Here is a 12,849-nt window from a genome sequence, read left to right as displayed (position 1 = left end):
CAAGTCCAGATTAAGGCCAATGGCCACATAGCCTGAAGGCACTCCGGTCACAAACTTAGGCCCAAGCTTCTCAGTGCCTGCCTGAAAAGAAACGAGTAACGACCTCTCACTGAGGCCCATACACTTCCATTCTACAGACCCTCTGGGTATTGACACTGTCTACGCCTTACTCCCTTTCCTTACACCTCATCCCATCCTACCTAACTAGGGCCTGGATCATTTCCAAAGCAATAACCCAAAGGGGTGTGGTGGGTGTATACAACCTTCAGCACCATCCCTTCATTTCTCTTTTTTCATCACTTGCTAACTCTTCCTGGAGCTCACGATGATCCAATGTAATTTTTCAAATTTACAAACTGAAGATATGAAGGCATATATCTTCTTACTTTATTGTAGTCTAAAAATCTCATGGAGTTACTCTCGGGTCAGAGGACTCTGTGGCACAGATTCATGAAAAGAGCAAAATAAATGCTCACTGGAAAAATAAAGTACTAGCTAGAAACAAGGAATATTTGACCCTAGCTGCCAAGTTTTTAACTCTGCAAATACTTGAGTCATTAATTATGTATACTTGTTTTATTCATAATTTGTAATGTTTTGGGATACCAAAAGTAATTCTAATGATGGTTGAAATTAACAAAAAATTTTAACCTCATCTTAAAACATCCACTGATCCATCTCATTTAATGGCAATATTCAATGTTAAAAGAAACATAAAAACAAACATGCACACAATTGCACAGTTTTCATAAAGGTCTATTTCATTATTGGTGGGTAGCGCATTTAACAGTTAAATACATTTAAATAATGTATAGGTGACTGCACGACTGCAGCATTGGTAACTAGATAGATAACCAATTCAACTAGAAACCAGCTAACAAGTAACTGCCTAAATATTTAAAATACAGCTCTTGTTTAGATCATCCTTTGTTCTGATCACCTTCTTGGGGCGGGGGGGGGGGGAGCCTGCTGGTCACACTGGAAATATATTAAGGCCAAATCTTCTGATGTCCATTCCCAGAGGTTTCTTTCAGTTGGATTAAGCCTCCAGCTCCAGGGCAAGCCCAAGTTTGTGGCCTCCAGCATTAATGCTCTTCCCATCTACCAGAGCAGACAGTGTAAGCTTCACACCTGTAAACAAAAGCAGACAACTATCAAGTGCCTGAAACACCTCATGGGAGTCTGCAGTCACGCCACAACCTGTCACTTTTCCTCAGCTTGTCAGATGACCTACTAGTGCCAGCCACCAGAGGGCGCTTGGGAGTATCTGAGACACCAGACAATTCATTTGCACATCCACAGTAAGGAAGGCATCAAGTTCCAGAGCATAAGAACTTCATAATAAAGCTCAAACAGCTCTGGAAAATACAATCATGTTCAATACACTATCCAGACTAAATGACAACCATAATTGGATCCTGGAAAGGAAAAGCTACAATTAAGAGACACTTTTGGGACAAGTGCAGAAATCCAAATATATACTATATATTAGGTATTATTTCAAACTGCTAATTCCCTTAGCTGTGAAAACAGTATTATAGTTATGATGTATAGTTATGATGTCTTTATAATGATGCAGTTAAAAATGTCTTACTCTCATGATATGTATGCTAGGGCTGACGTGTCTATGTGTTTGGAAAACATATTTAAATAATTCATAAGGATATGTGGGGAAAAAAGAAAAGAAGGATTGTGTATAGAGACATGGAGAGATAATAAAAACAAAATAAATGTTAGTAATTGGTCAACATGGGGAAGGTATGAGTGTTCGTGGTACCATTCTTTTCTTTAGGTTTCAAAACAGTCAAAAAGTCTGGGGAAAAAGTTCCAAGTGCTTTAGAACCTTGCTCTTCAACTGGTGGTTCAAGAACCAGCAACACTGGCATCACCTAAGAGCTTGTCAGAAAGTCAGAACCCCTCGCCCCAGACCTATGTATTTTAATAAGATTCCCAAGGTGATTCATGCACACACTGGTATTTGAGAAGTACTGCTCCAGAAAACACACCACAGCAAGGCTCAAAAATACTATGTAAAGTAAATGAGACTATAGAGACCAAACAACCAAAGCAATGAGTGAACTATGATTGGAGAAATAAAAATTACTACAAGACATTTCAGGTACAAGTGAGGAAAGTAAATAGAGAATGGATATTAAGTAATAATATGGAATCACTGTTAACTTTCTCAGGTGTGATAACAGTATTGTGGTTATGCAGGACAATGTTCTTATTCTGAGGAGATGCATGCTGAAGCATTGAGGGAAATATCATGATAGCTGCAACTTCCTAACAGCCCACCATTAAAAAAAAAAGGAAAGGAATAAAAATCTGTGGCAAAAGGTAAACATGTGTTCACTGTACTTTGTCAATTCTTCTGTATGCTTGAAAGGTTTGAAAAAGAAGAAGCTGAATCTTGAGAAAGAAAAACGAGTTGGAGGAATCAGGCGCCCTGACTTCAAACTATACCACAAAGCTACAGTAATCAAGACAGTATGGTACTGGCACAAAAATAGAAATATAGATCAATGGTACAGGATAGAATGCCCAAAGATAAACCCACGCACATACTGACACCTAATTTATGACAAAGGAGACAAGAACATACAGTGGAGAAAAGACAGCCTCTTCAATAAGTGGTGCCGGGAAAACTGGACAGCTACATGTAAAAGAATGAAGTTAGAACACTACCTAACACCATACACAAAAATAAACTCCAAATGGATTAAAGACTTGAATGTAAGACCAGACACTATAAAACTTTTAGAGGAAAAACACTCTTTGACATAAACCACGGCAAGATATTTTTTGACCCACCTCCTAGAGTAACAGAAATAAAAATAAAAATAAACAAATGGGACTTAATTAAACTTTTTGTGCAGCAAAGGAAACCATAAACAGGACAAAAAGACAACCCTCAGAATGGGAGAAAATATCTGCAATTGAAACAACAAAGGATTAACCTCAAAATATACAAACAGCTCATGGAGCTTAATATCAAAAAAACAAACAATCCAGTTAAAAAATGAGCAGAAGAGGGCTTCCCTGGTGGCGCAGTGGTTGAGAGTCCGCCTGCCAATGCAGGGGACACGGGTTCGTGCCCCAGTCCGGGAAGATCCCACATGCCATGGAGCAGCTGGGCCCGTGAGCCATGGCCGCTGAGCCTGCGCGTCCGGAGCCTGTGCTCCGTAACGGGAGAGGCCACAACAGTGAGAGGCCCGCGTACGGCAAAAAAAAAAAATGAGCAGAAGACCTAAATAGACATTTCACCAAGGAAGACATACAGATGGCCAAGAGGCACATGAAAAGATGCTCAACACCACTAATTATTAGAGAAATGCAAATCAAAACTGCAATGAGGTATCACCTCACGCTGGTCAGAATGGCCATTATCAAAAGCTAGAAACAATCAATGCTGGAAAGGGTGTGGTGAAAAGGGAACCCTCTTGCACTGTTGGTGGGAATGTAAATTGATACAACCACTATGGAGGACAGTATGGAGGCTCCTTAAAAAACTAAAAATAGAACTACCATATGACCCAGCAATCCCACTACTGGGCATATACCCTGAGAAAACCAGACACATGCACCCCAATGTTCACTGCAAGCACCATTTACAATAGCCAGGACATAGAACCAACCTAGATGTCCATCGACAGATGAATGGATGAAGAAGATGTGGCACATATATACAATGGAATATTACTCAGTCATAAAAAGAAACGAAATTGAGTTATTTGCAGTGAGGTGGATGGACCTAGAGTCTGTCATACAGAGTGAAGTAGGTCAGAAAGAGAAAAACAAATACCATATGCTAAAGCATACATATGGAATCTTAAAAAAAAAGAAAAAATGGTACTGATGAACCTGGTTGCAGGGCAGGAATAAAGAGGTAGACATAAGAGAATGGACTTGATGACATGGGGTGGAAGGGCGAAGCTGGGACGAAGTGAGAGAAGTTTCAACGTATATACACTACCAAATGTAAAATAGTTGGCTGGTGGGAAGCAGCAGCATAGCACAGGGAGATCGGCTCAGTGCTCTGTGATGACCTAGAGGAGTGGGATAGGGAGGATGGGAGGGAGGCTCAAGAGGGAGGGGATATAGGGAGATATGTATGCATATGGCTGATTCGCTTTGTTGTGCAACAGAAACTAACATGGTATTATGAAGAAATTATACTCCAAGAAAGATCTATCTAAAAAAAAATCTAACAGTCTGTTTTCTAAAGTGGCTGTAATATTTTATGTGCATGCCAGCACTGTATGAGGGCTCTAACTTCTCCCTATCTTCATCTACACTTGTTATTTTCTAATGATTTATTATATCCATTCTAGTGGGTAGAAGTGGTATTTCATTGTGGTTTTAATTTACAGTTACTTAATGACTAATGACACTGAGCACCTTTTCCTGTGCTAATTAGCTATTTGTATGTCTTCATATAAATGTCTTTGCAGTCTTTTGCCATTTTTTGATTGGGTTGTTTGTCATAGTTATTAATGAGTTTTAAGAGCTCTTTACATGTTATGGGTATAAGTCCTTTGTATGATTTGCAAACATTTTTCTCAGTCTATGGTATGTCTTTTCATTCTCTTAATACTGCCTTTTGAAGCATAAACTCAAAAGTTTCCATTTAAAAAATAAATAAATAAAAAGAAGCTGAGAAATGAAACTAATTTTGAAACCACTATCAGAACAATCCTTAATACTTACCAGGCCTCAGAGTCTGAGTGTAGCCCACTCCAATTAAACTAGAATTGTTGACTTTTGCCTAAGATAAAATGCAAAAACAAATGTAAGACAAATTTTTGAATGTAGAGACAAAGCCCCTGGGTGTTTCCCTATCATACAATTATGACGCATTCACTTTTCCACAAGAGTTAATAAAATTTAATATTGTATTAAGGTAAGCAAAAACTAGGTGCCACTTAATCCTCATCCACTAAATTCAAATTGTCAGCAGGACACAAAACTCTTGCCATCTTTTGGGATGTGTCCACAGACCCCAAACTGTCCATATAGCACAAAAGCCTAAGCACTCTCATAAAAACTGTCCTTGTTGAGTCTAATCTAGCACATAAGACCATACCAGAATGTGGGTAATGGAAGTTCACCAGGCTCACTAACTACATGACATTGACACACACACCACCCTCAAAGTATGGCATGTGTATGTATAGTTTAAATTTGTGACGACACTACTTTCAGGGGTATTCCTAAAGAATCTAAACCATGCACGTTCTAAATCTCCAAATGACAAGCACTTCCTCAGAAGAAAGAGACTGACTACAACTCCTTCACCTCACTTTCTCACACCTCTCATTAATGCCCTTGAGTCCTGGCTGTATATAACTAGACGGTGCTTAAGAAGGCATTCCAAAGGGGCATCATTTACCAATCCAGACCCCTTCCCTCCTTGTACAATTCTACTATTTTAGTCACAGACTTTCAAGGGCTGGAAGGAATCCTGGAGAGGAAGACATGGTCAGGAGAACCTTCGAGCTCCATTCTCTCCCACTACTGACATCACTTAAGCCATACCAGAGGCCTAAGGCTGTAAATGAGGGCATCTCACCCTGCTCTCCAAGGCCTAGGTTGCCTAGTCAGGTAACTTTGCTCTTCAGCATTTTGAGTGCTATGGTAATAAAAAGGTAACAAACAGCCTCTGGGATCAAAACAGACTTGGGGGCTTCCCTGGTGGCGCAGTGGTTGAGAGTCTGCCTGCCGATATGGGGGAAACGGGTTCGTGCCCCGGTCCAGGAAGATCCCACATGCCGCGGAGCGGCTGGGCCCGTGAGCCTGCGCGTCCGGAGCCTGTGCTCCGTAACGGGAGAGGCCACAGCAGTGAGAGGCCCACGTACTGCAAAAAAAAAAAAAAAAACAACAGACTTGGAAATGATTCGATGTCTACACTCTTTTGTAAATATATCAAAACAGCCCAATTGAGAGAGAAATGATCCAACTATACAGGCAAAAGTCACAGAAACAAAACTTGTATTCACTTGGCACTACAGCCAAGTCTTCATGAGCCACCAATGACCATGTGAGTTATTTGTCTAAGGAAGAAATGCCCCAATAGTAACCATCTTTTGCCAAACAAATTAAGAGCCCCAAACAATAAAATAGCTCCTACTATTTTAGGAGTCAACCATGAAACTAATGGAGCATTATGCAATGCTTCCGGGGTGATGCTTGATTAGGGTAACAGCAGCACTGCTTAGGTGGACCATGCTAAATATTCAATAGTTTTCCAAACTAATCCCCAGAAGTCACTCACTGGCACACAGGTCCCAAGCTGCCTTCCCATTTTAGACTGTGAGAGAGCTGTATCTTCTGCTGGCATTAAACCTGTGATGGTGCCATAAACATATATTTGAAGAGAACAGCAATGTAGCTACCACAGCACAGTGTGCTGTGTGAATCCTGAGGATTTTACTGCTACACTGTAGTCAGAAATAGAGAAGGGAAAAATACATGAATCACTGCCTTGCCAACAGGAAAAGCATTCCGGGTTCATTCTGATTACAACTCTGCTAAGCTAAAACAAGAATGGGGCTAAAACTTAACTGCCTAAATTATCAAAACATATCGTCCTCAGGAATGAAGATGACTTTATGTAACAGAAATAACTCTCACAGAAGGTTTAACTCTTTCATTCTAGTACATACGGTACCTGACCTGTAAGCAACTAACACACAGGAAGAGCTGCTGATCTGCCTGAAACTAGAGCCAGCGCTCTATACCCTCAGACACTGTACTCCCTCCTACCACAATCCACTATGACTGAAGGAAGAAATAGCAGAAAGAGTATAAGGACAGGACTAGGGTGGCCATGCAACCCAACCAACCCACGACAGAGGGGAGGGAGTTCCTGGGATGCAGGACTTTCAGTGCTAAAGTTGGGATAGTCCCAGGCAAAGCAGGATGAGCTACCTAGTCACCCTAGACAGAAGGGAAATCAAAAGACATGCAAGTCCAGTCCTGGCCCTACTGTGGTCTACGTCATTCCTCTCTCCAAGCTTTGGTTTCCTCACTTGCAAAACAGCATGTGTACCACTGGCTGCTCAGATCAAATCTGAAGATATTTTGTAAACCATTAAAGACAAACACAAAGTAACAAAGTACTATTACCTTCCAACCAGAATGAGAACTGCCCAGGGCCCAAAATACTGGCTTCCCTGGGCTTGGACAGGCTTGGCCCTCATAGTTATTATCTACACTACTTGTACAACTTTTGAAGTTAATTTAAACAAACTCCTGTGGCCTGGATAGCAAACATCTCTGTCTCAACAAAAAAAAGCAGCATTCCCGAGTTCTAGTCCCAATCTGTGTGTAAACTGGGAATTGTGTGAACCACAATTCAAATATTCAACACAATCCAATATACCCAAAGATTAAGTCCCACAACCAAAATCCCATTCTAAGCCCACAGCAGTACTCACAGAAATGGAAGCAGTGGGATCCAACTGATATTTAGCTGCAATGCCAAAGCGAGTACAGTTGGTTCCTGATGTCCAAGCAAGGTTTACTGAAGTGTCAAGATCTTCACATACTTTCTGATAAATTGATCCTCCAAATTCTGTCCCATCATTGCTATAAGATACTTTAAATTAGTCAACCGAGAATAGACAATGTAATAATGTCTAAGGCACAAGGCTGATACCGTAGCATTACATTTAAATAAAAGCCATTGCTTACATGGGTCTCTAGTGTTCCACTGAAAACTTTAGTTTTAAAAGGTCTTTTCGGGGCTTCCCTGGTGGCGCAGTGGTTAAGAATCCATCTGCCAATGCAAGGGACGTGGGTTCGAGCCCTGGTCCAGGAAGATCCCACATGCTGCGGAGCAACCAAGCCCATACGCCACAACTACTGAGCCTGCACTCTAGAGCCCACACACCTAGAGCCTGTGCGCCGCAAAAGGAGAAGCCACCGCGATGAGAAGCTCGCGCACTGAAACGAAGAGCAGCCCCCGCTCACCGCAATTAGAGAAAGCCCACGCACAGCAACGAAGACCCAACACAGCCAAAACTAAATAAATAAAAAAATTTTTTTTAATGTAATCAAAGGACTTTTCCCAACTTATGTCCAAAAACAGGGATTGGTCAAATCAATCATGGTATATCTATAAAAATTATCATGCAGACACTAACCATCACTAAGAATACATAATGCTATAGGAAAATGATCAAAATGTATTAAGGTGGGGGAGAAGGTTAAAAACAGCCTTTTTGGTATGTATTTTATATACACACATATAAAAAGATGAAACACCAAAGCATTAACAATTAACAAAAATTATATGTCTAGACGGTGGGATTATGAAACATTTTTGTTTTCTTCTTTGTACTTCTGTTATATACCAATGCATCATTTTTATAAGGGAAAAAATTCTTTTTAAGTCCTTGCTACATATACATTTAATTTGGGTTAGGTAAAAACTCTATACATTTTAGGTAATCCTATCAAATGAGCACCTCACACATCACAGACAAGGAAGTCAAATGAATGCATGCACATAGAGTTTGGCAATGTCTTAGCCTTTTTTTTTTGGCCATACCATGCAGCTTGTGGAATCTCAGTTCCCTGACCGGGGACAGAACCCGGGCCACGGCAGTGAAAGTTCCAAATCCTAACCACTAGACCACCAAGGAACTCCCATCTTAGCCTCTTCTAAAAATCCAAAGCACATCAAGCCTCATGTGAAATGAACATTTACTCTCTCAGCACCAAAACTCAGACTAATGGTTTTTACTGTACACTTCTGAAGGGCATTCTAGCCCAAGGATGATCTTTTTATGTTAAGAGAATTCCTTTAGGTTGTACTTAGACTCACAGGAGATGACAGGAGACATCAATACCACTTTGAGGTCCTACATCATAATATCCCACAAAAGAAATACTCACACATTAGTGTGTAGCTGGAAGTCCCCAGTCCTGTAGCCCACTGCAAAGTTATTTCTTGTCAGCTTTGATTTGGCACTGTCAAAGGTCATCTGGTACCCAGCAAGCCAGCCCTCATAACCAAAGACTGCTGAACCGTGGATTGCAGGTCCAGCAAAATCAAAGTCAACATCACAACCAAGGTTTATACATTCCCTCTTGTAAGAAGACTTGATTTTACCACTTTTCTTTCTGGAAAAAGAACAAACTGTCTTAAAACTGATGTCAGTGGGAAAGATTTACAGACATAACTTCTGCATAGAGGGCACAAAACAGATTTAAATGAACCTCACTGTAACTGGGGAGTACAGGCACACTTCATTATTTTACTGCAGTTCACTTTACTGTGTTTCCCTCCCCCCGCACCTGTTTGTAGCAGGGTTTGTAGCAATTGAGGGTTTGTAGCAATCCTGCACCAAGCAAATCTGTTTGGGTGTTTTTTTCCAACAGCATTTGTTCACTTTGTGTTGCTGTTGTCACATTTTGGTAGTTCTCATATTTCAAACTTTATTATTATTATTATATTTGTTACAGTGATCTGTGGTCACTGATCTTCTGATGTTACTACTACGACTTGGTGAAGGCTCAGATGATCGTTGGTATATTTTAGAAATAAAGTATTTTTTAATTAAGGTATGTACGTTGTTTTTTTCCCCAACATAATGCTACTGCACACTTAACAGACAACAGTATAGTGTAAACATAACTTTTATATGCACTGGGAAACCAAAAAATCCGTATGAGTCGCTGTTTTACAATATTCACTTTATTGCAGTGGTTTGGAACCAAACCTGCAATATCTCCAAGGTATGCCTGTATAAGAGGTAGCAAGATAATCATAAGAGGTAAAAAAAAATATATATGGCTCAATGAACTAAAAGGCACAAGGGGAGACTGGACCACCACCACCATAGGAAGACTGCTTTGCAGAATTGGTTATCAGTCACAAAAGCCTATAAAAAACATGTTAGGTACCCAAGTTAGTGTCACAATAAGAGGCAAATATTTGAAGGCAAGTCAACAACCATACTGCTCATGCTCCAAAGGCAGAAACAGAAATTCACCACCACAAGGCACCTGAATGTGCACCTTTCTTAAATATACCAAAGAAGAATGCTTTTCAATTTAAAGCAGATAAAAATGCCATGCTTACCCCGTGTTTGGTGAAAAGGTGGTATCAAATGTCAGTTTCAAACCTTGACAAATCTATTTCGAGAGAAAAAGAATTTGTTTTCAGCTTTATTTCTTTTTTGAAATACAAAAATAAAATACTTAATACTACAGCACATTTTCAAATGTTACCTGGTCTTCAATAGCGATTTCTGTTCCCAGAGTATTATCAGTGTTCCACTTTTCTGTGAAAGTCAGACCATACTCACACCATTTATATTTGGTCTCCAAGGTCCCGGTAACTTTACCAGTGTCTGTATTAGATGAACCAGATGTTGAGAATTCCTAAGAAGACAAGACAAACTTCAGGAACTTTCTCGTAAGCCTAGAAGAATCCACTTCCTAATTTACACACACACACACAAAAACCCCACTGAAACACAATAATTTCACTAATCCTCTTTTTTCTAGCTTCCCAAACACTCCTACCCTCCGCTACTGAGTATATACAAGAGTGACAAATTAGCCTGTAAGTTACTGACTACATCTTACTACTGCTGACATTTCCAACCAATGGATCAAAAGTTACTTGTATCTGATTCTCAAGTGAACAACAAACTACAACTTTTAAGGAAACTTCTGCTAAGGTGATTTTATTTGGGATTCAAAAAAAAATCAGTGGGGGAGGGTGGATGTTTTAGTACTGCTTCCAATCTGCCTGATATTGAATGAGACACTAAATAGGTCAGTATGGCTAATCACAGACCCCCTTCATTAAAATCTGAGTTTATACACAATTTACTATGAAATGGTTCCTGAAAATCCTTAAAAGGAAAGCACCCCACTGTAAGAATCTATGCCACAAACAAGATTGCTTTTTTTTAATTCTTTGGTAACCTCAATATTCTGTTTCTGACATAAAGAGTCTTCATCAGGTTTAATGCCTTCCCAACCATCTTTACATTCTCATTTAAAAAAAAGGGGGGGGGGAGGGAAATTACAGGAGATTTACTCTATAACTGGTTTATATCATGCATAATATAAACTATACTCTGTACAACAGATATTAGTAGAAAAAACAACCTATGCAGTGATCAATTTGAAGTGTACTATATAATCTTATGTTTGTAGCAAATATAAATAACTTGCCAATCCCTAATTGCACACCAACTGAAAAGTAAGGCATAATATGGAGAGGGCTTATCTGAAATTCAAAATCTGCTACAGATAATCCAGAAATCTAACCTTTCAGAGCTTAGTATACAGGCAAGCAACTGAAATCTTCCAAGATAAAATGTTAAAAATGCCCTTTGAGGGTTCTGATCTGACTGCTAATGATGGTTATACTCTTAAGGCCATTGGAAAGCCAAGTTTAAAGATGGCTGATCTGAACTAATAAAGAAAAGCCTTCGATCTGAAATTGTGATACCTGCAGAATGAGGAAATACCAAAAACTCTATCAAAAGGAGAAAAGACCAATCATCCTTCACTTAGAAAACAGAGCATTTGTGTAACTATCGCTCTGCCGTGAAACAGACTCAATTCTTTAGGTCTTATATACAATCTCCTGAAATTAGATGCTTTCAGTAACAGAAATTTCAAGTCAAAGCTTGGCACTCATGCCCATACTAAAAAGCACCAAATTGTGTTAGGGAAGAACACTGGATATGAAATTAGGAGTCCTGACATCCAGTTCTGGCTGGCACTTACTAAATGAGTAACACTGAGGAAGACACTTTTCTGGGTCTCAGTTACCTCAACTGTAATAACAAAACTTACTTCTGGAGGATTAAATTGGACTAAGACTTTGAAAGCTGTGCACATTTTCACATGCTCTACACAACAGGAATGCATTACTAAAACAATATAATATATATGGAGCCTGTTCTAACAGATAATTGAAATGCAAATGTGTATGAGTAGCTATTTTTAGTCCTGAGTGACAATGATTAATGATTCTTAAGGCCCCACCCACTGCCACCCATCAGCCCACAGACTGAGCCAGCTTATATACACGCCAAGTACATGCCAAGGAGTCCTCAAGACACAAAACCAAGAAGATCACACTGTGATCTGGGACCAGAATTGGGTCAGATGATACCACTGGTGGAGCTTATACCCTCCCTTTCACTCCTCACCAAGACATTTAGGCTTCTACCTTCTGCAGTGGCCCAGACATCGTTGCAGTTCAGGTGAGAAATGCGACTGCGACTATTTGGGGCCAGGGACATATTACAAGATCAGTACCATGCTCTTGAATTACATACATTAAATGTAAATTAAAACATACTATATCTAATCAAGCTCTTATATATCCTTCATGTTCTTAAGCTTAATTTTATAAAATTCCTATCCACAATAAGCCTTTCCTTTCCAACAAAGATTTTGATTTATCAAACAATCTAGTACTAGATATACTGCTCTGACTGTTCTCTACTTTAAAGTTTATTTTGTCTCTCCAGCCAGCAAGCAAGCTTTTTAAACACAAGAATTGAGTCTTCTACTTTTAGAAGGCCTTTCGTGTTTCAGCAAATACACAGCAAGTGGTTTATAAGGGGCAACAGGTTAAGAGAGGGAACACAAAACAAACACTAAGTCACTGCTCTGTAACCTGTTACCTTGAGCAAGTAAGTCACTCAACCACACTAAATACTCAGGCTTCCTTTCAGACCAAAGAAACCAAAAAACAGATGCGACCAATATAAAACCCCAGAAATCCAAGTCTAGGCATTGAGAAACTACAAAATGATTAATTTAAATAAACACCAGTTATATGCACTAAGGGAGTTAACAACTGTAGGA

The 12,849-nt window shown here is 39.6% G+C and overlaps 1 protein-coding gene across 3 annotated transcripts in view; it reads right to left on the bottom strand.

Annotated features, from left to right (window-relative positions):
- Nucleotides 1–561: 561 nt before the first annotated feature.
- The window catches only part of LOC116741484 (voltage-dependent anion-selective channel protein 2), an 88,271-nt gene continuing 75,983 nt past the window's right edge, over nucleotides 562–12,849 (bottom strand). For all 3 annotated transcript variants that reach the window (XM_032608100.1, XM_032608103.1, XM_032608102.1), the window contains 6 exons: nucleotides 10,240–10,392; nucleotides 10,091–10,143; nucleotides 8,902–9,129; nucleotides 7,440–7,590; nucleotides 4,711–4,768; nucleotides 562–1,131 (listed from right to left, as the gene is read on the bottom strand). In XM_032608100.1, the coding sequence (XP_032463991.1) occupies nucleotides 1,040–1,131; nucleotides 4,711–4,768; nucleotides 7,440–7,590; nucleotides 8,902–9,129; nucleotides 10,091–10,143; nucleotides 10,240–10,392 (735 nt within the window). In that variant the 3' untranslated portion in view covers nucleotides 562–1,039. The remainder of the gene's footprint in view (nucleotides 1,132–4,710; nucleotides 4,769–7,439; nucleotides 7,591–8,901; nucleotides 9,130–10,090; nucleotides 10,144–10,239; nucleotides 10,393–12,849) is intronic.

Source organism: Phocoena sinus, chromosome 16 (genome assembly GCF_008692025.1).
Source record: "Phocoena sinus isolate mPhoSin1 chromosome 16, mPhoSin1.pri, whole genome shotgun sequence".
NCBI lineage: Eukaryota > Metazoa > Chordata > Mammalia > Artiodactyla > Phocoenidae > Phocoena > Phocoena sinus.
Note: the sequence above shows the minus strand (reverse complement) of the source record. Positions and strands in the feature narration are given on the sequence as shown.